Source organism: Misgurnus anguillicaudatus, chromosome 13, assembly GCF_027580225.2.
Source record: "Misgurnus anguillicaudatus chromosome 13, ASM2758022v2, whole genome shotgun sequence".
Lineage (NCBI taxonomy): Eukaryota > Metazoa > Chordata > Actinopteri > Cypriniformes > Cobitidae > Misgurnus > Misgurnus anguillicaudatus.
In genome coordinates, this window is record NC_073349.2 from 11,876,853 (window position 1) to 11,904,010 (window position 27,158).

The 27,158-nt window shown below is 39.2% G+C and overlaps 1 protein-coding gene across 1 annotated transcript in view; it reads left to right on the forward strand.

Moving 5' to 3' along the window:
- The window catches only part of lama5 (laminin, alpha 5), a 104,852-nt gene that overhangs the window by 39,659 nt on the left and 38,035 nt on the right, over positions 1–27,158 (forward strand). Inside the window, exons 8-39 of the mRNA XM_073875035.1 lie at positions 785–903; positions 985–1,075; positions 1,153–1,287; positions 1,420–1,464; positions 4,923–5,063; positions 5,568–5,705; positions 6,100–6,234; positions 8,322–8,456; positions 8,564–8,701; positions 8,876–8,928; positions 9,062–9,161; positions 9,912–9,964; positions 10,064–10,169; positions 10,253–10,352; positions 10,428–10,584; positions 10,919–11,057; positions 12,976–13,118; positions 13,201–13,304; positions 13,399–13,564; positions 13,985–14,136; positions 16,274–16,382; positions 16,479–16,576; positions 16,688–16,880; positions 16,960–17,086; positions 17,173–17,312; positions 19,702–19,817; positions 19,910–20,121; positions 22,009–22,210; positions 24,406–24,550; positions 24,661–24,801; positions 24,901–25,062; positions 25,593–25,697. Coding sequence (XP_073731136.1) covers positions 785–903; positions 985–1,075; positions 1,153–1,287; positions 1,420–1,464; positions 4,923–5,063; positions 5,568–5,705; positions 6,100–6,234; positions 8,322–8,456; positions 8,564–8,701; positions 8,876–8,928; positions 9,062–9,161; positions 9,912–9,964; positions 10,064–10,169; positions 10,253–10,352; positions 10,428–10,584; positions 10,919–11,057; positions 12,976–13,118; positions 13,201–13,304; positions 13,399–13,564; positions 13,985–14,136; positions 16,274–16,382; positions 16,479–16,576; positions 16,688–16,880; positions 16,960–17,086; positions 17,173–17,312; positions 19,702–19,817; positions 19,910–20,121; positions 22,009–22,210; positions 24,406–24,550; positions 24,661–24,801; positions 24,901–25,062; positions 25,593–25,697 — 4,100 coding nt within the window. The remainder of the gene's footprint in view (positions 1–784; positions 904–984; positions 1,076–1,152; positions 1,288–1,419; positions 1,465–4,922; positions 5,064–5,567; positions 5,706–6,099; positions 6,235–8,321; positions 8,457–8,563; positions 8,702–8,875; positions 8,929–9,061; positions 9,162–9,911; positions 9,965–10,063; positions 10,170–10,252; positions 10,353–10,427; positions 10,585–10,918; positions 11,058–12,975; positions 13,119–13,200; positions 13,305–13,398; positions 13,565–13,984; positions 14,137–16,273; positions 16,383–16,478; positions 16,577–16,687; positions 16,881–16,959; positions 17,087–17,172; positions 17,313–19,701; positions 19,818–19,909; positions 20,122–22,008; positions 22,211–24,405; positions 24,551–24,660; positions 24,802–24,900; positions 25,063–25,592; positions 25,698–27,158) is intronic.

The window sequence follows — 27,158 nt, forward strand, 5'->3', positions numbered from 1 at the left end:
CATTGCACCGCATCATATCGTATCGTACAAATGCCCATAACTCACTCTACAATATATACAGTATTAAAGTATGTATAATTCATTATTTATTATAGGTAGTCTTTGTTTAGAGATGGTTAGAGAGTCGGGCTCGTAACCCAAAGAGTCGACGGTTCAATTCTCCCGGCCAGCAGATAGCGACTGAGGTGCTCTAGTGCAAAGCACCCTTAAATATTTACTATGGTAGAGTTCAAAACACTACAGTATCTAGGAATTTTACTACAGTTTACTATAGTAATGTTGACTAAAATATTTTATAAATTTGGACTGCACCTCTTAAACAAACGCAGACATACTTTTCATAGGAAATAATTATAGTTTGGGAGATTTAAATATATGTCACTGGGAATAATTATGGTAATTTGGCAGAAAATATGTTGGTACACACAATACCACTTTTGTACAGTGCTGTATGTAATTTTGTCATTATGTTTTCATTTGTATCTTTCACTATAATCTATCATTTTTATAGTTTTTCCATGCCAACTTCACTCCTGGCTAACCACTGTTACCTTTTCTCTCTTTCCTATTCCTCTGTGGACAATCTGAACCTTTCAGGTGGACACTGATGTATGTTCAGCTCTGTGTGTTTCTGTATTTTGCATGTGATTGTTTTAATCTGTCTTGCTTATATGTCATTCTTGACTGATAGACAAGCCTTTAACCTCAGCATGTAAATTCATCATCTCTGATTCCTTAAAAGTGATTGTATGGTGTTGTAACCGTGTTGTGTGTGTATTTACAGCATGTAACTGCCATCGACATTCATCGACGTGCCACTATGAAGCCGAGGTAGAGCAGCAGAGAGCCAGTCTCAACATGCAGGGTGAATACAGGGGCGGAGGAGTGTGTGAAGACTGTCAGGTGGGCTCAAGTGAAGATGTCTATGTACATAAGGACCGTCTCATAAGAAAGTCTCATTTTATCGTTCTGTTTCTCTCACAGCATCACACCACAGGTTATAACTGTGAGCGCTGTGTACCTGGCTACTACAGGTCACCTGACCACCCTCTGGAGTCTCCATTCGCCTGTTCAAGTGAGTTTTTAATCATGCACACCTTTAGGTCAAAACTAGATATACAGTCAAACATCAGATGTGTTTCTATGTCACAGAGTGTCAGTGTGAGTCTGAGTTCACTGACGGCACATGTGAAGATCAGACTGGACGCTGTTACTGTAAACCAAACTACACGGGTGAGAACTGTGACCGATGCGCTGAGGGATACGAACACTTTCCCACCTGTTACCGTAAGTCTGCCTTCAACTTTTAGTGAGGATCTGTTTATCTTCTATCACACACAAACAATCATAAGCATTTCTTGCACCTAAATGAAACAACTGCCAATTGTTACAATCTGATTTTGTTTTTTTTTCTGTCAGAGGTCTACATCAGTGGAGAGGCCAAACCTGCTGGAGAAATCATCAGTAAGACACTTATTTCACTTCGCTTCACATTGCATTGCTTTGCTTTACTTCAGTTCACACTGCTTTTCTCCACTTAACTTGCTTTATTTTGCTTTACTTCACTTTGCTTGGCTTCACTTCACTTTTCTTCACTTTTCTTCACTTTTCTTTACTTTTATTCACTTTTATTCCACATTGCTTCAGTTTGCTTCACATCCCTTTGCTTCACTTCAGTTCACTTTTCTCTGCTTCACTTCACTTTTTTTACTTCACTGCACATTTTTTGCTTCACTTCACTTTGTTTCACTTCACTTTAGTTTGCTTTACTTCGCTTTATTTTGCTTCACTTCACTTCACTTGCTTTGCTTCACTTTACTTTGCTTCACTTCGCTTTATTTTGCTTCACTTTACTTTGCTTCACTTCGCTTTATTTTGCTTCACTTCGCTTGCTTTGCTTCACTTCGCTTTAGTTTGCTTTAATTCACTTTACTTTGCTTCACTTCGCTTTATTTTGCTTCACTTCGCTTGCTTTGCTTCACTTCGCTTTACTTTGCTTTAATTCGCTTTACTTTGCTTCACTTTGCTTTATTTTGCTTCACTTCACTTCTCTTGCTTTGCTTCACTTCACTTCACTTTGCTTTACTTTGCTTCACTTCGCTTTACTTTACTTCGCTCACTTTGCTTTACTTTGCTTCATTTTACTTTTATTTACTTTTATTCCACATTGCTTTAATTCGCTTCACATCCCTTTGCTTTACTTCAGTTCACTTTTCTCTGCTTCACTTTACTTTTTTTGCTTCACTTCACTTTTTTCACTTTGCTTTACTTTGCTTCACTTCGCTTTATTTTGCTTCACTTCGCTTGCTTTGCTTTACTTCGCTTTAGTTTGCTTTAATTCACTTTACTTTGCTTCACTTCGCTTTATTTTGCTTCACTTCGCTTGCTTTGCTTCACTTCGCTTTACTTTGCTTTAATTCGCTTTACTTTGCTTCACTTTGCTTTATTTTGCTTCACTTCACTTCTCTTGCTTTGCTTCACTTCACTTCACTTTGCTTTACTTTGCTTCACTTCGCTTTACTTTACTTCGCTCACTTTGCTTTACTTTGCTTCATTTTACTTTTATTTACTTTTATTCCACATTGCTTCAATTCGCTTCACATCCCTTTGCTTTACTTCAGTTCACTTTTCTCTGCTTCACTTCACTGTTTTTGCTTCACTTCACATTTTTTGCTTCACTTCACTTTGTTTCTTTCACTTCACTTTACTTTGCTTCACTTCGCTTTATTTTGCTTCACTTCGCTTGCTTTGCTTCACTTTGCTTTAATTTGCTTTAATTCACTTTACTTTGCTTCACTTCGCTTTATTTTGCTTCACTTCACTTCTCTTGCTTTGCTTCACTTCACTTCACTTCACTTTGCTTCACTTTGCTTTACTTTGCTTCACTTCGCTTCACTTTACTTCGCTCACTTTGCTTTACTTTGCTTCATTTTTTCTCTGCTTCACTTCACTTTTTTTGCTTCGCTTTACTTTGCTTCACTTCACTTTATTTTGCTTCACTTCACTTCGCTAGCTTTGCTTCACTTTACTTCGCTTGCTTCACTTCACTTCACTTTGCTTTACTTTGCTTCATTTTACTTTTATTCACTTTTAGTTCACATTGCTTCAATTCGCTACACATCCCTTAACTTTACTTTACTTCAGTTCACTTTTTTTGCTTCACTTCACTTTGCTTCACTTCGCTTTATTTTGCTTCACTTCACTTCGCTTGCTTTGCTTCACTTCGCTTTACTTTGCTTTAATTCGCTTTACTTTGCTTCACTTTGCTTTATTTTGCTTCACTTCACTTCTCTTGCTTTGCTTCACTTCACTTCACTTTGCTTTACTTTGCTTCACTTCGCTTTACTTTACTTCGCTCACTTTGCTTTACTTTGCTTCATTTTACTTTTATTTACTTTTATTCCACATTGCTTCAATTCGCTTCACATCCCTTTGCTTTACTTCAGTTCACTTTTCTCTGCTTCACTTCACTGTTTTTGCTTCACTTCACATTTTTTGCTTCACTTCACTTTGTTTCTTTCACTTCACTTTACTTTGCTTCACTTCGCTTTATTTTGCTTCACTTCGCTTGCTTTGCTTCACTTTGCTTTAATTTGCTTTAATTCACTTTACTTTGCTTCACTTCGCTTTATTTTGCTTCACTTCACTTCTCTTGCTTTGCTTCACTTTACTTCACTTCACTTTGCTTCACTTTGCTTTACTTTGCTTTACTTCGCTTCACTTTACTTCGCTCACTTTGCTTTACTTTGCTTTATTTTTTCTCTGCTTCACTTCACTTTTTTTGCTTCACTTCACTTTGTTTCACTTCGCTTCACTTTGCTTCACTTTGCTTTACTTTGCTTCACTTCGCTTCACTTTACTTCGCTCACTTTGCTTTACTTTGCTTCATTTTTTCTCTGCTTCACTTCACTTTTTTTGCTTCACTTCACTTTGTTTCACTTCGCTTTACTTTGCTTCACTTCACTTTATTTTGCTTCACTTCACTTCGCTAGCTTTGCTTCACTTTACTTCGCTTGCTTCACTTCACTTCACTTTGCTTTACTTTGCTTCATTTTACTTTTATTCACTTTTAGTTCACATTGCTTCAATTCGCTACACATCCCTTTACTTTACTTTACTTCAGTTCATTTTTTTTGCTTCACTTCACTTTGTTTCATTTCGCTTTACTTTGCTTCACTTCGCTTTATTTTGCTTCACTTCACTTAGCTTGCTTTGCTTCACTTTACTTCGCTTGCTTCGCTTTACTTCGCTTTACTTCGCTTTACTTTGCTTCACTTCGCTTTACTTTGCTTCAATTCGCTTTACTTTGCTTTATTTTGCTTCACTTCACTTTGCTTCACTTTACTTCGCTTGCTTTGCTTTACTTAGCTTTACTTTGCTTCATTTTGCTTTACTTTGCTTCACTTAACCTAACTTTACTTCGCTTTATTTTGCTTCACTTCACTTTGCTTGCTTTGCTTCACTTTGCTTTACTTTGCTTCACTTTACTTTGCTTCACTTTGCTTTACTTTGCTTCATTTTACTTTTATTCCCTTTATTCCAAATTGCTTCAATTCACTTCACATCCCTTTGCTTTACTTCAGTTCACATTGCTTTTCTCTGCTTCACTTTGTTTCGCTTCACTTCACTTTTCTTCACTTTGCTTTACTCAGCTTCAATTTACTTTTATTCACGTTATTCCGCATTGCTTCAATTTGCTGCACATCCCTTTGCTTCAGTTCACTTCGCTTTACTTTGTTTCACTTCCCTTAACTTTGTTTCAGTTCGCTTTACTTTGCTTGCAATTCACTTTACTTTACTTGCTTTACTTTGTCTCACTTTTATTTGCTGCACTTCCGTTTATTTTTCTTCAACTTCAAGTAGACTAAAATGAACAAGCTGAATTGACTTCACATGTAACATGGGTATGTTTTGTTGTGTAGACTGTGAGTGCAGCGCTGCAGGTACTGAAGGGAACTCCTGTCGGCCAGACCCTCGCACCAATACATGTGTGTGCAAACCTGAATTCACTGGAGACCATTGCGACGCCTGCGCTCATGGACATTTCGGCCTTAACTGCCAACGTAAGACACAATTTAACATACTATAAGGGCTGTCACCTTTAAAAACATATGCTACCTTTTGTCTAGATTACAGCTGTGCTGCATCGTGGGATGCTTTTTATAAAAAATTCAAGTAATTTCTTTGTTTTCTAGAGACTTGTTGGCTGCTTTATTTTACTGTCAAAGTAATTTTTATATAGACAAAACATATGTGTCTTGAAAACAAACTGCATGTGGCATTAACTTGGACTTCTCAGCATATACTGTATATATTTTAACAACGTGAATATGTGCATGTGGAGTCTTACATCCAATCAGCTGTTCAGTTCTGCCCAAGTTTGTCATTTCTCTCTAAGCCACGGCTGCAGGTGACAAGCACAAATGCATTGTCACATTTGTTGTCTGTTTGCTAAACTGCTGTTGGTCTTGTGCATATTTTGAGAGTTTATGAGCACAGTAAACCACCCAAAGACAAAGGCAACTCACTTATACCCACATTCATGTTCGCTTCCCTTCCCCCCTTAGGCTGCCAGTGTTCAGGCCAGGGTTGCCAGGATGGGTCATGTGATGCAGTAACGGGTCAGTGTACGTGTCACCACGGGTTTCAGGGTTATTCATGCGAGCAGTGTGCGCCCGGCTACTTCAACTACCCACTGTGCCAATGTGAGTGCTTGCCAACTCTAATCACACTGAACACAGAACTCCAAAATCCCCATGAGCACTGCCAAACAGTGCACTTTACAATGAAGCCACTATCACTGTTTCCTGTTGAGTCATTTTAACCATTTTACAGCTGAAACAAAACTGACTATATTTACTTACCTAAAACTTTCTTTAAAGGTTATTGCAAAGATAAAGGTTTCCTTTGTAATCTTTTATAAAAATGCGCTTAGGATAATTCATCACAAGATCAAGCCCCGCCCCTTTTGTCAGAACATTCTGTTATACTTACAATCATGCCATGTAATAGAAGTCAAATGTGTTATGATCACACTTAAATGTTGACTGTAAAACTGAAAATATGTTTTATGCACATGATCTCTCTCTTTGTCTGCAGATTGTGGCTGTAGCATTGTAGGCTCTACTCCTGAGATGTGTAATTCAGCTGGTCAGTGTTTGTGCAAACCGGAGTTTACTGGTCCTCGCTGTGAGCAGTGTCGCTCTGGCTCCCACTCGTACCCAGACTGCGAAGGTGAGACACACACACAGTGATTCAAACTCCCTGTCTGTGAAATACAAACAGTAGACGACGCCAGGCCGGATCCGCACCTAATTCTGCAGATCCGGGCCGGATCCGGTGTAGATCCGGCCTTGAAATTTGTCTGCTGTCTGGCTCATAATCTAATGATAAGGAGCATCAATTTTGATTTCGCTCATTGATTTCACATTGATTTGAACACGACCTTAACTCTTTCCACGCCATTGACAAGTTATCTTGTCAATTAAGAGAAAGCATTTGCATGAAACAAACTTCCTTTGATGAGTTTTTAGGATAATCTGTAATTTCACATCACAAAAATTATAAAAAAACTGAAGCAAAACATTATTTATTAATTTTACATTGCGTTTATGTTTTTATGAACATTTGGAATCTGATCTCTGAACAAAATTCCTTCACAAAAATGCAATTATTTCAGCTTTTTGCTAAAAAAACAACAACCCATATTTAAGAGTTTATAAGAAAAAATATAGATAGGATGACACATTCTTTTCCCATAGTTTTGTTTGTTTTACTATTGTTTGAAAGCAGAGGGTCTGTTCTTTCATTTGATATATTTATATGTTTATATATTTTTAGAAGAAAATTTTCCTGAATTAATTTTATTACTTTTAAAATCACAAAAAATGCTGAAGGGGAACTTTAAAGAAAAGTGTAGCGCGAAATGAGTTAATCAGTTAGTATTGAATATATCAAGGATATATTTGGTTACATTATGGGTGCTTCTCAATATGCTTTCTCGTCTCCTCGCTCCTACGTCCTACATCCTACGACCCGGAAACTGATCGAGCTCCACCATCATGTAGGACATCTCAATTCTTTAATTGCACCGCCAGGATTATTTATGTATAAACCACCGATCTATATAAGTGATCATGTGATTAGGGGGCGGTTTCCCGGACCAGGATTAGCTTAATCCAGGACTAGGCCTTAGTTTAATTAGGAAATATAACTAGTTTTAACAAACATGCCTTACTATAAACATTACCTGTGTGCTTTTTGAGGTAATACAAAGGGCACTGATGTATTTTAAGATATGTAAGTGCAAGTTGTTTTCAGTTTGGAGAGTTTTTAAAAGTGTTTAAGTCTAGGACTAGTCTAATCCCTGTCCGGGAAACCGCCCCATAGACATATATATTAATTTTACAGCACTTTTAAGAATGTCTTTATTTTAATGTAGTAAGGATATGAACTATAGCTCAAGTACAGTATTGTTCAAAATAATAGCAGTACATTTTAAGGCATTGGAGATCATTTTAGCTGAACAGCCTATCATTTTTTGCACCTCTTTATAGGTTTTCCCCTCTCCAATCAACTTTTTAATCAAAGTACGCTGTTCTTCTGAACAATGTCTTGAACGACCCATTTTCTCAGCTTTCAAATGCATGTTCAACAAGTGTTGGGTTCATCCTTAAATAGGGGCCACCTGATTCACACCTGTTTCTTCACAAAATTGATGACCTCAGTGATTGAATGCCACACTGCTATTTTTTTGAACACACCCCTTTCAGCTAATTCAACTAGTTGCCCAGTTGCACGGCCTTGAGGGCGTGCGTGTCGTGGGTGCTGGGTCTTGTTTGTTTTCTGGGAATCTGCTGAACCTGCTGGTGGCTTGTTTGCCATGTAGCAATAACAGGGTATGCTGGAGGCCTTGATTGTTCTGGTTAGTCACATTGTGCTGCTGTTGTTTTGAACAATACTGTATTATTTAACTTTATTTTATTAAATATTTGGGTTGTTTTAATGCACTTGATTATTTGATAACAGATAATAAACATTATAAAGAGAGTAAGGAAAGAGGATATCATTCACTTAATACTTCGTCTCATCCATCCTTGCATCTTTCCTCGCTTGCATCCTGGGAGGGTGGAGCTAAGACGCGAGAAAAGGAAGCAAGGAAAGGAAACGAGGATGCACAAATAAGAATTGAGAAGCACCCTATGTATGATGATTTTATATAGCAAGCAAGGACTTTAGCTGGGTTTTATAGGCAGGGTCACATATTTTTAGTCTTCGTCTAAACTCGTCCACTTTATCTTATTTTTTACATTGAATTCCAGGGTGCACTTGTGACCCCCGTACGTCTCTGGACCCCAGCTGTAGCGTCTCAGGACAGTGCTACTGCAGGCCCAACTACAGCGGGCCCAAATGCGACCAGTGCGCACCAGGATACTACGGTTATCCCAGCTGCATACGTGAGTTTGATCTTTGTTTAGTGGAAATTTGATTTAATGTGTTAGCGCAACCGATGCTTCGAAGTAACGTGATTTAAGGTTTATCTTAACGCTTTCGCTTTTTTTAGCATGTCAGTGTTCAGCGGAGGGTTCTCGATTCAGTTCCTGTGATTTAGTGTCTGGTCAGTGTGTGTGTCTGCCAAACATTGTGGGGCAGAGGTGCGATAGCTGCAGTCCTGGATCATACGACTTTCCAACCTGTGAAGGTAATCTAGCGCATACCAATGATCAAGTGATTTAACTATTATAGGTGACCCTGTATGTCCTATATAGCATCAAAGTTTGATTTCATTCAAAAATGACTTTAGCTGGGTTTTCACAGACTAAGTCACATCGAAATCTTGATTTTTCTTTGGTTCCTTCCCTGATTTGTGCTTTAGCTGGGATCTGTAATCCATCAGGCTCTGTGCAGAATGAAATCCTGCCATCCGTGGTGAATATAAATAAGCTTTACACTACATTAAAATTTAATACATCCTATATTTCATTAGTTTTAAAACAATTTTAAATTAATTTTGGAGATTGTAGTCTCATTTACAGTCCTAATGTTTTTTGTTAAACCTCAGGGCTCTTGTACATGTCGGCCCTATGTAGAGGGGGTGGCGTGTGACCGCTGTAAGCCTCTTTACTGGAATCTTTCTCCTGATACACCATATGGATGCTCAGGTAAGCATAAAAGCATAATGTGTGTGTGTGTGTGTGTGTGTGTGTGTGTGTGTGTACTTGTATGGTCGTCGTGATTTCACCAAGTAAGATGTGATCCTGGATCAACATTTTTGGATGATCCTGGATCAACGTTTTAAAAAAAATACCCCAACCTACCCTTAACTCAAACCCTAACCATTTTTAAACCCTCAAATTAGTGTAAAATTATAGTTTGAGGAGTATTTCTTAAAAAGCCCCAATCCTAAACCTAAATCTAACATACACACTAATCCTAATCCTGCAATCTGATTGGTTAATGAAAATGTTGATCCAGGACCGACAATGGTGTTGATCCAGGATTACATCCTACTTGGTAAAATCACGTTCACCGTACTGGTATGTATTTATGCACACAAAATCCGTTTTAAGGGGCAATTTTATTAATAAATACGTTTTCCATTGATGTATGGTTTGGATAGGACAACATTTGGCAGAGATACAACAATTTGAAAATATGGAATTTGAGGGTGTAAAAAAAGCGAAATATTGAGAAAATCGCCATTAAGATTGTTCAAATGAAGTCCTTAGCAAAACATATTGCTAATGATAAATACATTTTGATAAATTTACAGTAGGAAATTTACTTTACTAAAAATCTTTTTTAGCTTTTGCTACAAATATATCTGTGCAACTTATAAACTGGTTTTGTGGTCCAGGGTCACATATAGATATACATTTTAAGTGTTAATGTGAACTCTGTCTGTTTTGTAGTTTGTGATTGTAATACAGTAGGAACTCTGAGCGGGGTAGCTGAATGCACTCAGGTACAAAAACATTTTCATACCATCAATAATTTTATCATCTTACAAATGAGTTTTAAAGAACACACTTATATCAAATATGTATGTGTGTGTGTGTTTCAGAGTACCGGCCAGTGTTACTGTAAACCCAACGTGTGCAGTGGAACCTGCTCCGTATGCAAAGATGGATACTACAATCTGCAAAAAGACAACTACTTTGGGTGCCAAGGTACAAAATCAGCCATAAACATTGATTATCAGTATATCAAAAAGGAGATAAAGAATAATCCTAGTCCCTGTTTGTATGTTTAGGTTGTCAGTGTGACATCGGAGGTTCGGTTGGACAGGCATGTGATGACAGATACGGCCGCTGTCGTTGCAGGCCCAACGTGGAGGGACCCAAATGCAACCAGTGAGTATCACGCGAAAACGATAAATTGTGTAAAGTTCATAAATGTGAGTGACTGGTTAATCGGTGTTTGTTTAGACCCCGGCCAGATCATTATTTCCCTGACCTGCACCACATGAAGTTTGAGGTGGAGGATGGCACCACCATGGATGGGCGTTCGGTGAGGTTTGGTTACAATCCTCTGGAGTTTGAGAGCTTTAGCTGGAGGGGGTACGCACAGATGTCCGCAATACAGGTGAGATATATGTACACACAGACATCACAGAGAAAAATATATATATAATCACAAATTTTATTATTTAGAATTTAATTTGAAATTATTTATTTATGCCATTTTTATGCATGTGTGTACAATATTTGCCTTGCACAATACAACACAGAGATGCTAAGTTGTGTCATTTGTGCTGTTTCTTTGGCTTGGCTAAGGGCTTTGATTAAGGTTTTTGCTTGCATATATTGGGCTCTTTGATTGGCTGGGTGCTATGATGCTGGTGGTGGTTTTAAGCAACAGCTTGCATTTGTCTCTTTCTGTCTGTCTGTCTGTTCTGGGTCGATCTTTCTTCCTCTAGCCACGGGTTCTTGTTGAGGTGGTGGTTGGCTCCCCAGACCTGTTTCATGTGGTCTTGCACTATGTGAACCGCGGTGGCATGGACGTCAGGGGGCGGGTCTCTGTGATCGAGGATGGCAGGCACTTCATGTGTGGTAATTGTAAGTTTTCCCCTCTGCAGAAACCATTTGCTCAGTCCTCTTCTTTTCCCACTTCCTATAAGAGATTGGACAACTGGTGACTTCCTGTTCTCATTGATTGAAGTCTTTCCCATCTTCCTTCATCCTTTTTCTCCTCTTGTGCTAAAGACACAACAACCTGCATCTCATATCCATAACAACCACACACGCACCTTCATCACCTTCAGAAAAATCCATTAGTTAAGGTCTTTAACACAGACCATGTTATTTGCTCTACACTTTCCCCCCTCCCCTTTCCCACTTTTTTCCTGTCCCCCCTTTCTACCTTGTCCTTCATCTCAGAATACAGTTAAAATGATGGTGCACGTACGTGAAGCAGACGTGTATCTCACGCGCTTCATCCTCAGATACATAAACACGCAGCCGGTCGTGTCGAACGGTAAAATCACAGTCTATCAGAGCAGCAGAAGAGGTATGTCCAATGGTTCACCTTTTATGAAACTTTAACTTAACAAATTAAGCTCAACAATTTCAACTTGTCTTTCTAAGTTATGTCAACTTATCACAAGTCAAAATTAAAAAAAGTAAGTTGAATTGTCTTGCATAATTAAGTTGTTTAAAAGTTCAGAAAAACATTTTTTTTCAGTTTTTCTACATTTTAGATAAATAGTAAACTCGTCAAAACTATTGAATAGCACAAATGTAACTATGGGAATTATATTGTGACTAAAAATCCAAAATAAATAAAAAATTATGTTTTTTGTATCAAGCAGCTTCTGAGATGTTTTAACAGTATTAAACAATTTCCATCTACTCTGAGCTCTTATGCTAGGTACACACCAAACATGGGGCATCGCGTTACTCGCTCTAGATTACTCGCTGGATAAAATTTTGTGTCATGCAAATTTTTCGCTCTAGTTGAATATTTTCAACTTGGGCAAAGACGCGTTTAAGGTCAAATAGCGCGTGTTTTTGCAGCAAATGCGCCACCCATATCTTGCCATTAGCATCGCCCCACGTGAGGATGCATCTGATTGCATCTTTGCATTGACTTTGTATGTAATCTACTTGCGCAAATCGTTGAACTCTCATTTGGTGTGAACCCACAGTTGTGCTGCGTTCAGACCAGCCGCGGTAGAGTCGTCAAGCGTGAGTGATTTCAATGTTAAGTCAATGTAAAGACGCATTGACGCGCGTCTGGAGGTCTCGCGAATGGCGCGAATTGAGTGCTGCCGCAGGAAACGCGCGAGTTGAAAAATTTGAACTTTGGTGGAAAAACGTGCCGCGTTAACCAATCAGGAGCTTGCTCTAGCAGTGACGTGATTACAGGAAGCAAGCGGAGTCGCAAAAGCCTATGGAAGGCCCTCACATGACGTGAATTTCTCGATGACTAGAATGTCACACGCGGCTTTCATGCGTGAATGAAGCGAGGAACTCAAAATGTTCAAGCGGCAAACTAGACACGATAGATGCGAATTTGACACCTTAAACGCGGCTGGTGTGAACCCACGGTTATGGGCTGTTTATTTAAAGGAAAACACCACCGTTTTTCAATATTTTACTATGTTCTTACCTCAAATTAAAACATACCTAGCTTTTTTCAATGTGCGCACTTAATCTTTGTACAGCGCATCGTGAATGTGTTAGCATTTAGCCTAGGCCCATACTTAGGATCCAAGTGCATGCATCGATAAAAGATAGGTATCAATTCGTCTAAGTTGATGTAAGGACATAGTCAAATGTTGAAAACGGTGGTGTAAAATTAATTTCAAAATTTAAACATATGCCTTCAGATTAAAATATTTTTATATCATAAAAAAATCTGTATTTAACTACATTAACAGTTCTGATTTATTAGTATTAACTGTGCTGACATACTGTGCGTTTCACAAGCTTAGCCACATCCACGATAACCAGCTCTTTATTTTTATCTCTGTAGGCTCTGAGCAGTCCAAACAAATCGTCTTTGCACCCAGTTTAGAACCCACATTTGTCAACGTGCCCCAGAACAGTTATGTGGAGCCATTTGTCTTGAATCCTGGCACCTGGACTGTTATTATAGAGGCAGAGGGTATTCTGCTGGTAAGACATACTCTCCATTATACTAAATGCTTGTATCATTCCTAAAGAAGCATTAAACTTTTACAATCATCTATCACTAAAGGACTATCTGGTACTGCTGCCCAGCGCATATTACGAAGCTCCCATCTTGCAACTGAAAGTGACTGAACCCTGTACATACAGCCAAACGCAGGATGCCAGTCAAAAGTCAGTAGCTATTTTTTGTGTACATAATGTAGGTCATACGCTGTACCTATTGTGTTGAAAGCGACTCAAGTAAGTGGTGTTGGGTTGTGTTTAGCTGTCTGCAGTACATGTATCTGTCTCTGGATGAGTTCCCGTCTATCTCTGGAAATGAGGCAAGCTGTAGGTCTGATAATCATCTGCCTCGGCCCTGCCACAATGAAAAGATCACTCCTCGACATCCAAGCATGGCCATATGCAGCGGCAATGATATAAGTTTGTGTGTGCGTTGCTGTGTTGCATTTAGACTGTGTCATAAAACCTAGTCACCTGGAAAATGCTACCTAGGTAGACCACTCACTACTGTAGGTTTGGGAGCTACAAAGCTATGGTGCTCCTAGTATTGCTATGTGAATGAAACGCAGCTAAAGCCATTTATTTGTGATTTACTGTTTCCTACATAAAATCATCCTACGTTATGTAAAGAACATCCTGTGAAAATATAACCTTGATATTTTTGAATTTTGACTGAGTAAGATCTTCAAAGATTGAAATCATTGAGTGAAACCAAACTTTAAATCTCCTAATCCCATATATATATAGATTATGAGACTGGATTTCCTGGATGCTTTCACAAATTTACACTCCTATAAATGTGATGACTAGCATGATGTATGTCTGTGCGTTTTCAGATAAGTGTTCAGCTGCGGGGTCGTGTGCCTGTTCCTGGAGATTATGTTTTGGTGGTGGAATACGCCAGTGAAGATGAAGCCCCTCAAACACTCGTTGTGTCTGTCAACTCACCAGGAGAACGAACTCACCAAGAACAAATAACACTTCCACACTGCAAATACAGGTGTGTGTGTGTTAGGGCTGTGATGGTGACAGTATTTTACCACCGTGGTGGTAATGCATCAATTCACCATGGCGGTTATAAGATGTGTGTGTGTGTGTGTGTGGCCGCACACGTGCATGCCCGTATGGGTGATTCTCACGAAATCCAGACTTAGAAGGTGTCCAGCGTCAGATTTGTTTAAAAAAGCCCTTTAAGCCAATTTTTTTTGCACCTATAAGATTAAGGTCTGAACTTACTATAACCATTATTTTTAGAGAATTTAAAAATATTTCCAATAGAATTATTTAAATTTTTTAGATTATTATTATCAAAAATTTTCATTACCACAACATGATATTACATTAAATATATGCATTTACAAACTCATGTTTCGGTAATGAGAAGTAAAAAGTTGTCTAGGTACTATGACAAACAAAATTTCAACTTTTATCTGGAGAGAAAAAATAAGAACTGCTTACCTGGTAGCCATCTTGAGTGTCACAGTCAATTATGTCCCTTCCAACATTTTTTTTTTGAAAATGTTAGTTCTTTGAGGGTTTAAACAATCATTGAAATTGTTGCGGAGGATGAGAAAATTTTTCTTGGACACATTTATATTCCTTATTATAGTCTCTACATTTACCAATGATCACCAAATACCACATGTTTCTTTACTGTAAATGTTTATAGTATAACATGCACTGAAGCTTTTGATTTTTTAGACGTTTTAATTATAAATATTTTCATGTCAAAGAACCCAAATCCAGTCATGGACACGTTGCGGTAATGAAAAATTTCCCCTTAAATGTGGAAAAAAAAATTGGTTTGTATGATGTCATTTGAAATCATTTGCAAAATAGTACATGAAGAGATGTTTGTAACTGTATGCTTCTTATTTTGATACTCTTAGGGCTCAGTCACACCAAAAGCGTTTATGGCAGTTGCAGGCGCCTTTTTTGAATGATATTCTATGGGCAGGGCGCGTTTGCGCGCTGTTTATGCGCGCCGAGCGCCTTGCGGTTTTCTGCCGCCTGCCGCGCACGCGTTTTTGAAGGAGCGCTGAGAGCGGAGGAGCGCCTGACGTCATTCGCGTCTTCCATTGTCCAATCGAATGAGGGGAGAGGCGGGCCTTACGTTGTGGCGAGGGAAGTTTACAGTTGCTTTGAAGAACCGGACTCCACTCGCTCACTCTCTCTTGCGTGTTTGTGCTCCTCTTATCCTCAAACAAGGTCAGAGCAAGCGCCCTCTTTTTAAAGTTTCTGCTAATATGACAGTTAACAGCAAAAGAGCGCTCACGCTTCAATATTTGATTGACAAGACAGCTGACTCGGTGGTTGCTTAGCAATATGAAAAGCCGCGCTGCACTGCTCTTTTTTAATAAAGGCAGTGCGTCGCGCCTTGCGTTTGCAAGCGTTTAATGCGCTTTTGGTGTGACTGAGCCCTTACTTTGCATTTACTTTTTTTATCAAAATGTTTCATGACACCTAATAAGTCTAGTTTCACGAGAAACACCCGTATGTGCATGCGCGCATTGATGCATATAAGCTTTTTAGGGACACTCCACTTTTTTGAAACTTTTTTTGGACTTTGCTGCCGTAACACGGGTGCAGCAGGTGCAATGATATTACGCAGTGCCCAAAAATAGTCCCCAGCTATTGAAAGTTACCAAGGGGACTATTTTCGGGTGCTGTGTAATATCATTGCGCCTGCTGCAGCCATGTTACGGCAGCAAAGTCCTTGATTATTATAAAAAAATCACAACTTTTAATTTTCCGTCGCTCTTAGCACATGATGTAACTACAGAAGAGTCAAGTTTTAAATAGGAAAAATATTGAAACTCTTTGGTCATTTTTAAGCGCGATGCTAGTGGTCTAATCAGATTCAATGGATTATGCTAAGCTATGCCAAAAGTGGTACCGCCAGACCCGGAGAGTGGCTGAATGGATTTCAAAACGGTAAAACTCAAGTGTTTAACTCTAGGGGAACTGGAAAATACGCCTATTTTTAAAAAAGTGAAGTGTCTCTTTAACTGTTTTTAAGGCAGAATATCTTTTGAACGTTGGAGTCAAGATAGTACATGACATTTATTTTTAAAGAGCACATATAATCCTGTATTTCCATGTCATTGTTGAGTTGCCTAATTGTTATGTGTTTGTAGTTTCCTGTGTCGCGCCGTGTCTGTAGACGACATGAATCGTGTGGCGGTTTTCACTCTCTCCACTGAAGCTGATATCCAGCTCATGGCAGACATAAGCAGTTTCTTCCTGGTGAGAGGATTTCTCTGCTCGCTACCATTAAAAGCAAAGTGTCTCTATCACAAACATGTATAATTTACATCTGTATTTGTTTGATGTCCTCTCCAGCACAAAGTGTTCCTCATCCCACGTGCTGAGTTCACCATGGAGTACCTGAAGCCCAAAGTTCACTGCATTAGCACACATGGACACTTTTCTCCAGATAGGTGAATGATTACACATACGTCTGGACACATACTTAACGTCCTAAGTATGTAGTCTATATACTGTAGGTATTATGCTCCTCTAAAACCTCCTGTGTTTTCCCTATCCTTCAGTGGTTCCTGTATCCCGTCTCGCTTCCAGGATCCTCCTCAGTCTCTGGTTCTGAAGGAGGGTCAGGCCTCCTCTGTGCCCGAGCCAGTTTTGGCTTCAGCCCCGGACCCCTCATTCTACGGAGACAGACCCTCAACCTCCGTACCACCAAATGCAGCTGATAACAATGAACACATGTTACTGGACTCTAGTCAGGTACACATCACTGCATGCTATACTTTTGATGATGTCATTTTCAGTAAATCACCTAATTGTCATGTCTTTGATTTCCCAGAATGCAGTGGTGTATTCGACACGTGTGCACACATTGGGTCGTTATGTCTTCATTTTGCACTATCATCAGCCCTTGCACCCAACCTACAACCTCCAGGTGTACATCAACGGAGGACGCATTTGGCAGGGTGAGCAAATGCGCACACACAGTCAGGGCTTTTTTAGCAGGTGTTTCTTAGTGCCACTGTTTTCATGCTCTTATTTTTTGTTGTAGGTCATGTCAACACATCATACTGTCCACATGCCTATGGTTGTCGTAGTGTTGTTATGTCAGAGAACCAGATTATTCTGGATGTGACTGACCATGAGGTCATTGTGACCCTGCGTGTACCAGACAAAAGGACATTGTGGCTGGTGAGTGTCTGTCAGCACTTAAAGCATGTACCTGACAGATATCACTGAAATAACAGGGTTCCCACGCGTCCTGGAAAACCTGGAAAACCTGGAAAATGAAAGGCCAATTTTCCAGTACTGGAAAACACATAAAAAATGGGGGGAAACGTCAAATGTCCTGGAAACGCTTGCGTTGTCCTGGAAAATTATTTTCCCTCCTGGTAGGATGAACGCAAACGGGTTAAAAATGTTATGCATGAATGTCTGTTTTGACCTGCCTTTAATGTGTAATATTGGGCTGGAGCGCTTTCTTCCTTCATTTCCGCATGTAGCCAGCACACCGCCCCACGTGACACATACCTGCCAATGTACGCGTTTGCGTAGCAAGTGCGCAATTTGACGACATAGTACGCTGGTAGGACTTGCCCCTCTAAACTACGGACATGTGAGTTCTGTGGCAAATATGCACGTGCGGTACTCCTGTCTGACAACACGATTCAGCAGCATGGTGAAGCAGTTTCAGCTAATCATTGTAGAAAAGTAGAGAATAACAAGTCTACTGAACCTACAACGTAACATTCCCGTCCCTCTCCTCCTCCCCTCTGCCTCAGCACCGCTCTACTCAATGACACTGCTCTGCCTCACTCTCTGTACCCCGTTCCCCATTTGCTGCAGTTGGGCTTAAAAAGGTAATGTGTGTGTGTACGTGTGTGTGTATGTGTGTGTGTATGTGTGTGTGTGTGTACGTGTGTGTGTACCTGCCAGCTTTTGGTAAATGTGAACCGTTACACGTAAGGATTCACTGTGAAAGCATTCGAGTCGAAGTCTAAGTGAAAAAATAATGTGTTCTGTACAGTAAGTATAATACATAAAATATAGGGGTGTGACGAGATCTCGTGCGATTAAATATGTATCGCGAAATTAATTATGTCACAAGATTTCTCGGGGAGGTCAAATGCTGGCCGTTTCTTATACAAAATGCTGCATCCAGAGGTTGCATTTGTAGACTGCATACGTCATAAATTAAATGCATTATATTCTGTGTTTTACTGCGTTTGCTTTTTAAAGTAAGTATCATTTCTACTGTAAAGAATTGGACAAATATTAAAGATTTAAATGGATTTAAACGTTGTTTGGCTAAAAGCATCCGTTTAAAATTAAAGTATCTGAAGTGGGTCATTTACCGCCCCCTGTAGGCATTTGTTATAGTACATAATTCTGTTTTTTTAGGCTATATAAATGTGTTTACTAGTTTTGATACTTTATTTGGACGAATTATTATTGCATTGTCATTATTATGTAATGTTAAAGGTTATTATTTTATTACCAAAAATATCAAATGACTTCATTATCAGTTAGCAAAATAATTGTTAGGGACAGTCCTAGATTAGTTAAAACATTTCAAAATAATGTGATTTCAGTTTCCCAATCATTTATTTTATCATTGAGGATTTCTTAAAAAAAATGTAAAAATCTCATCTCGTTCTCGTGAACCCAATCTCGTGTCTCGTCTCGTGGATTTAGTGCCTCGTCACACCCCTAATAGAATATGAAAGATATGAAAATGCTAAGGTATGAAAAGTAGGCCTAATTTCAGTAATCAGTCAATATAAGTAGTTTTAGACTTTCAAATTTCTGTTGTCCTTTATAGGCAGGAGTTAGTGACGATGTCAGGAAGACAGAGCAAATTCAAAACTGAGTGAAAGGAAAACCCCCAGTTCAGGGAATGGCTAGAAAAAGTGTCTATGAATAAAATGAATAAACATTTTAAGCAATCTGGTTAAATGTACAAAATATAAGGTACAATTGTAGAAAATAGCAAAGCTTCTCCAAAGCTTGGGATATATGATATACTTCAGATCCATTTCATACACCAGTAGGCTAAATGGATTTTGCATTTAAACACATTTAGCTTTACAAAAGGTCTATCCATTTCAGCAATATAATTGACAAAACAATTACAAAGATAGGATAAATCAAAATAATTTAGAGTCAAAAACACATAACTCATCAGTTTATGCTATACCAGATGCGTAATGTGCCTTGGTGCGAGCAGATGCAATTAATTTAGAAGTCCGATAATAGTTAATATTTTCTAACGTTAGTGACTGATTGCGAATACAGCTTGACTGTGAGAGTTTGGATTTTTAAACTGATATCAGCAATGATGATATGATACTATCACTACTACCCAGCCTAAGTTGTGATAACTTGACTCACACTGTAGCAGCTGAAAATGTCCTGAAAATGTCCTGGAAAATCTTTTCAAGAAAAGAGTGGGAACCCTGAATAAGTGTACTGATAAATCACATCTCTCTCTACGATAGCCCTTATTGTCAATTAGAAATGCTATGTGCTTGTGAATTGATATTCATGTTGATGACATTGGGATGCCTGTTGTACATTTTAGGACTATGTTCTGGTGGTACCGGAGAGCAGTTACAGCTCCAGCTTTTTGTCAGAGGAACTTCTGGACAAATCCTATGACTTTATCAGCAACTGTGGACAAAACAGCTTTTATATCAAGTAAGATATCTGTACATATGGAAGCACATGCGCTGTTTAAATGTTCTAGTGTGTGTTGTTATTAATCTTTACTTTTTTCTCTCTCATTTCAGTCCTTCCACAGCGTCTCCATTCTGCCGTAGCTCTGCTGCGTCTCTGTCCTCATTCTTTAATAACGGTGCTGTGCCCTGCGGCTGTCATGAGGTGGGCGCAGAGAGCGACACTTGCGAGACCTTTGGTGGACAGTGCCGATGCAAACCCAACGTGATTGGCCGAGACTGTTCTCAGTGTGCCACAGGCTACTACGGCTTCCCCAACTGCAGACGTGAGTATCAACAAAAAGATGTATGGAGGGCTGAATGGGTGGTTGGTTGGATGGACGAATTAATGGATAGATGGATGGTTTATTGTGTGGATAGATGGTTGAATGGATGGATGGATGAATAAATGGATGAATGGGGAGATGGATGGATGGATGAATGAATGAATGGAGGGATAAATAAATAATTGGAGGGATGATTTAATGTGTGGATGAATGGTTGGATGTACGGATATTTAAATAAATGGATTGAAGTTTGAATAGATGAATGGATGGAGTAGATGGATGAGTAAGCTGCTGGATGTATAGGTTGGTGGTGTTTGTATAAGTAAATGGATGGATAGATTAGTTGGTTGGATGAGTGGATAAATGAATGGATGGACGGTTTAATGTGTGGATAGATGGTTGAATGGATGGATATTTAAATAAATGGATGGAAGTTTGAATAGATGAATGGATGGAGTAGATGGATGAGTAAGCTGGTGGATGTATAGGTTGGTGAGTGTTTGGATAAGTGTATGGATGAATAGATTAGTTGGTTGGATGAGTGGATAAATGGATGGATGGATGGTTAAATGTGTGGATAGATGGTTGAATGGATGGATGGAAGTTTGAATAGATGAATGGATGGATTAGATGGATGAGGAAGCTGGTGGATGTATAGGTTGGTGAGTGTTTGGATAAGTGTATGGATGGATAGATTAGTTGGTGGTTGGTTGGATGAGTGGATGGTTTAATGTGTGGATGGATGGTGGAATAGGTGGTTGGATGGATAGATGGATGAATAAATGGATGGATAGATGGTTTAATGTGTGTGTGGATGAATGGTTGAATGGATGGATGAATAAATGGATGGTTGAATTGATGATGGATAGATTGAGGGATGGATGGTTGAATGGACGTATGGTTGAATAAATGGATGGAAGGATGGATGAATAAATGTATGGATGGTTGGCTGGATGGATGGATGGATGGATGAATGGAGGGATAGATGGTTTAATGTGTGAATGGATGATTAAATGAATGAATGGTTGAATGGATAGATGGATGGTTGCATTTATTGGATGGATGGTTGAATAAATGGGTGAAAGTTTGAATTATGAATGGAGAAATGGATGGTTTAATGTGTGGATAGATGGTTGAATGGATCGAAGGATGATTGAATAAATGTATGGAAGTTTGAATAAATGAATGGATGGAGCAGATGGATGGGTGAGTGGCTGGCTGTATAGGTTGGTGGGTGTTTGAATAAGTGTATGGATAGATAGATAGATGAGTTGGTGGGTGGTTGGATGAGTGGATGGATAAATAGTCCAATGTAAAAGTGAATGGCTAGATAGATGAAAAAATAGATGAAGGATAGATAGATGGAAAAATAAACAAGTAGATGAATGGGTGGATGAATAGGTTGGTGAGTGGATAGGTGACTGGTTGGTTGAATGAGTAGGGGTAGATGGATGAGTGGATGGATGGGTAGATATAAGCTAATTAAATGGGGGGGATAGGTGGATGGATGGATGATTGCCTGGAGGGCTATGTAGATTAATAGATAAGAAATTGAATGGGTGGTGAGTGGATAGGTGGGTGGATGAATATATGCTAACTGGATGGGAGGATCGTTGGATGGGTAGATGGATGGATGATTGGGTGGATGGATAGGTAAATGAATAGATGAGAAATTGGATAGGTGGTTGGTTGGATGAATGGATGAATGGATTGGTAAGTGGTTGGTTGGATGGATGGATGAGTGGACGAATGGGGGAATATAGGCTAAATGTGTGGGAGGATAGGTGGATGCAAGTGGATGAATTGATGGATGGATAGATGCATAAGAAATTAGATGTTTGGTTGGTTGGTTGGTTGGATGGATTGATGATATTCTTTCCTCTCCAGCATGTAACTGTGGTACACGTCTATGTGAGCCCATCACTGGTGAATGTATCTGTCCTCCACGAACCCTGGAGCCAGACTGTGTCACCTGTCAGCCCCAGACATTTGGCTGTCATCCTCTGGTGGGGTGTGAGATGTGTAACTGCTCCAGACCTGGAATCACCTCACAGGACATCACCTGTGACACAAACAACGGCCAGTGCAGGTACACAACACACATACTGCCAACACTACTTACTTACACATCATTTAAATTTCAGGATCCGTATTTGGTCTGTCTGCCAAAGAAAAACTTCACAATTCTGACAGAAAATAAATACTGCTGCGTTTCTGCTCTATTGTAAAGAATGCATCTTTTTGTTTACACTTTTGGATTGCAAGGGAGACAACATAACTGATCACTTTTTTGTGAAGCGCTGCCTAAAGGGCTGTTATTATTAACTGCTATCTCTCTTCACAAAAATAGTGTCTATATAAGGATAAAGTGGAGAAATGTTCCCTCATTAGACCATGTTTAACATTCAAAGGGAGGAATTTTCCATCACAGTCCGAGCTAAACATGATCTGCTCTGAATCTCTCTATTCATGCCTTCACTATGCGATAATGTCACAAGTTCTCACAATTTACACATCATAATCTCTTTCTTTATCTTCTTCTTTGCTGTTTATCCACTATTTGATACAGTCTCCATACGGACCCTGTAACACAGAGGGCTGAGGATCTGTTAGGGTCAAGAGATTATTTTTATATGATCAGGATTTTGGAAACACACCAGAGTTCCAAACTTGGAAGCAGCATGTTCATACATAGACAAACTGATGATGTTACAGCTGCTGCTTTATTATGACTGTTGATGCAGTCATGCATTGAGTTCACATTAACTTAAAATAGTCTTGAAAATATATGTTGAAAATATTAGACAATATTTATGGATGAATACAACTTTCTTTTTGGATTGAAATTCAAACTCAAATATGTTGGGGTTAAGGGGATCCCAATCATGGCAAGGAATTCCTGTCTTGCTTTTCCCAGTTTGTTGCTGTGTAATTCCACAGTACACTGTCACATTCCATAGTCACATTTCCACTTGACTGTGAAAGCTTGTTGATTCTGCCCAGACATGACACAGTATATATATCAGAGACCAGAAACATGTCAGTATGGCAGTAGGCTCACTCACAGCTGCAGTTGGCACTGACATGGTGCTATGGGCTCTGAATTAAACGAAACCTTAAAGGCGGAGTCCAAGATGTTTGAAAGCCAATGTTGATATTTGAAATCACCTAAACAAACACGCCCCTACCCCAATAGAATCTGGACCTTCTGTTGATAGACCCGCCCCACACATACGCAAACCGGCATTTGATTTGATTTGATTGGCTATAAGTGTGTTTTGGTAGTCGGCCCGTCTCCTTTTCCAACGCGTTTTTCAAACATCGTGGACTCCGCCTTTAAAGGATTAGTCAATAAAACAAATCCAGATTATTTACTTACCACCATGTCATGCAAAATGTTGATGTCTTTCTTTGTTCAGTCGAAAAGAAATTATGTTTTTTGAGGAAAACATTCCAGGATTTTTCTCATTTTAATGGACTTTAATGGACCCCAACACTTAACAGTTTTAATGCAGTTTAAAATTGCAATTTCAAAGGACTCTAAATGATCTCAAACGAGGCATAAGGGTCTTATCCAGCTAAACGATTGTCATTTTTGGCAAGAAAAATTAAAAAGATGCACTTTTAAACCACAACTTCTCTTCTTCCTCCAGCTGTGTGACGAGTCAGCGCGACCTCACATATTTGCGTAGTGACGTAGAAAGGCCACGTGTTACATATATGAAACGCACATTTGCGGACCATTTTAAACAATAAACTGACACAAAGACATTAATTAGTATCATTCCACATACAACAATGTCTGAACAGTCCTCTTTCTCCTCACTTGTAAACACTGGGGCGGTAGTTTCGCAAACGTCATCCATGACCTCTTGACGTGATGGTTTAAAAGTGCATATTTTAAATTTTTCTTGCAAAAATGACAATCGTTTCGCTAGATAAGACCCTTGTGCCTCGTTTGGGATCGTTTAGAGTCCTTTGAAACTGCGTTGAAACTGCAATTTTGAACTGCATTAAAACTGTTAAGTGTTGGGGTCCATTGGGGTCCATTGAAATGGGAAAGATCCTGAAATGTTTTCCTCAGGAAACATGGTTTCTTCTCGACTGAACAAGGAAAGACATCAACATTTTGGATGACATGGTGGTAAATTAAGTAAATTATCTGGATTTTTTTTTACGAATATGAACTAATCCTTTAAAGCTTGATTGATCATGTTTCTCGGACGGATAGTCAAAATACGTCATATCATTTACAAAAATTTTAATGCATTGTTCTCTCCCCAGATGCAAAAACAATGTCGTCGGGCGTCAGTGTGACAAGTGTGCCCCGGGTTTCTATGGGTATCCAAACTGTAGACCGTGTAACTGCAATGAGGCGGGAACTGAGAAAGAAGTGTGTGACCCCTTCTCCGGACACTGTTTATGCAAGGTGATTTGTCCATTTTTATCTTATTTATACCTTATACCATTAGGCCTGTTACTTTAACGTCTAAGTAATGAAACAAACAATTATATTAATGAACTCACTCTCTCTCTCAGGAAAATGTGGAGGGATCTCGCTGTGACCGGTGCAAACTGGGAACGTTCCACCTGGACCCCACTAACACCAAAGGCTGCACCAAGTGTTTCTGCTTTGGAGCTACAGACCGTTGCCAAAGTTCTGATAAACGCAGGAATGAGGTGCACATTATACATGACGCATATTTTCATTTAACCTCATGCAAATTAGGTAGTCTATAAATCATTTTGCACCCAATCATGTAAAATAACTTGTTACAGATCATGGATATGCGTGGTTGGGTGCTGTTAAGAAGTGATAGACAGGAAGTGCCTGTATCTGTGCACAACGATCAAGAGCTGATAGAGGCCGATCTCAGTGACGTACCTGACGTCTCACAGGAACTCCATTGGCTCGCTCCCAGCGCTTACCTCGGTGATAAAGTGAGTCTGTGCATCAAAACACGATCTGTTCAAATCCATACATCATCATATACAGAAGAACGTGTGTGCTTACTAAACAGATAGCATCTCTAAGAACTATTAAAACTTTGTTAGTCATCACTTTAGTCAGTAACTTGGTACAGAGGCTTAAGGCATCTGATCTTCTGTAGACACTTCCTATGCTTTGTCTTTGGTGTCATTGCAGCTGCTGTGAGATGGGTTTCAACCAAATTTATGGTGTTGTGGGTTAAACACTTTTGTTATCTATGGCTCAGACAGTAAGGGGCCAGACAGACTGTTCACAATAAAGCTTTAGGCATCATAAGGGTCAGACAAACACAGCTCCACATTATAATGTGGAGGACACGCACAGTTTGGTCTGATAAGTGGAGACACACAATGTTTGGTCTGGTGCTAAATGTCTTTGATGCACAATATCTGATCAAACACTGGTTTATTTAAAATGGCTTTGACTACACATATAATCTTGTATTAACCTGCCTGTAAGCTGCTTTTAATTTTGCATGCAGGTATCGTCTTACGGAGGATATATTCGCTACCGCTTGCACACGCAGACGATGCGGGGTGATGCTTTTCTCCCGGCAGAGACCTCTCGTCCTGATGTTATACTTAAGGTACTGTACCTGACTGTAGGTTCACCTACTGAAAAGTATTTAAAAACAATTGCGATATGATTTCTAAGCAACTAATAGATAAATTGATAGATAGATAGATAGATAGACAAACAGTTAGGCAGGCAGACAGACTGACATGTAGACAGACAGACAGACAGGTTGATAGATAGTTAAATAAATAGACAGACAGACAGACAGACAGACTGACATGTAGACAGACAGACAGACTGTCATGTAGACAGACAGACAGACAGACAGGTTGATAGATAGTTAAATAGATAGACAGACAGACAGGTAGACAGACAGACAGACTGACAGGTAAACAGATAGACAGGTTGATAGATAGATAGACAGACAGAGAAACAGAGAGGTAGACAGACAGGTAGATAGACAGACAGACAAACAGTTAGGCAGACAGACAGACTGACAAGTAGACCCACAGGTACTAACAAACAGTTAGACAGACTTACAGACAGGTAGATAGATAGACAGACAGGTTGATAGATAGATAGACAGACAGGTTGATAGATAGATAGATAGATAGATAGATAGATAGATAGATAGATAGATAGATAGATAGATAGATAGATAGATAGATAGATAGATAGATAGATAGATAGATAGATAGATAGATAGATAGATAGATAGATAGATAGATAGACAGGTATATAGACAGACAGACAGACAGACATGTAGGCAGACTGACATGTAGATAGATAGGCGGACAGACAAACAAACAGTTAGGCAGGCAGACAGACTAACAGGTAAACAGACAGACAGACAGACAGACAGACAGACGGATGGATGGACACAGACAGACAGACAGACAGACAGACAGACAGACAAAATGACATGTATATAGACAGACAGACTGACTGACAGGTAAACAGACAGACAGGCAGACAGGCCGATAGATAGATATGCAGACAGACTGACAGGTAAACAGACAGACAGACACGTAGATAGATAGATAGATAGATAGATAGATAGATAGATAGATAGATAGATAGATAGATAGATAGATAGATAGATAGATAGATAGATAGATAGATAGATAGATAGATAGATAGATAGATAGATAGACACAGACAGACAGACAGACAAAATTACATGTATATAGATAGAAGACAGACTGACAGGTAAACAGACAGACAGACAGACAATCAAACTGACAGACATGTAGGCAGACTGATATGTAGGTAGATAGGCAGACAGACTGACAAACAGACTGACAGGTAAACAAACAGACAGACACGTAGATAGATAGATAGATAGATAGATAGATAGATAGATAGATAGATAGATAGATAGATAGATAGATAGATAGATAGATAGATAGATAGATAGATAGATACAGACAGACAGACAGACAGACAGACAAAATGACATGTATATAGATAGAAGACAGACTGACAGGTAAACAGACAGACAGACATGTAGATAGACATACAGGTAGATAGA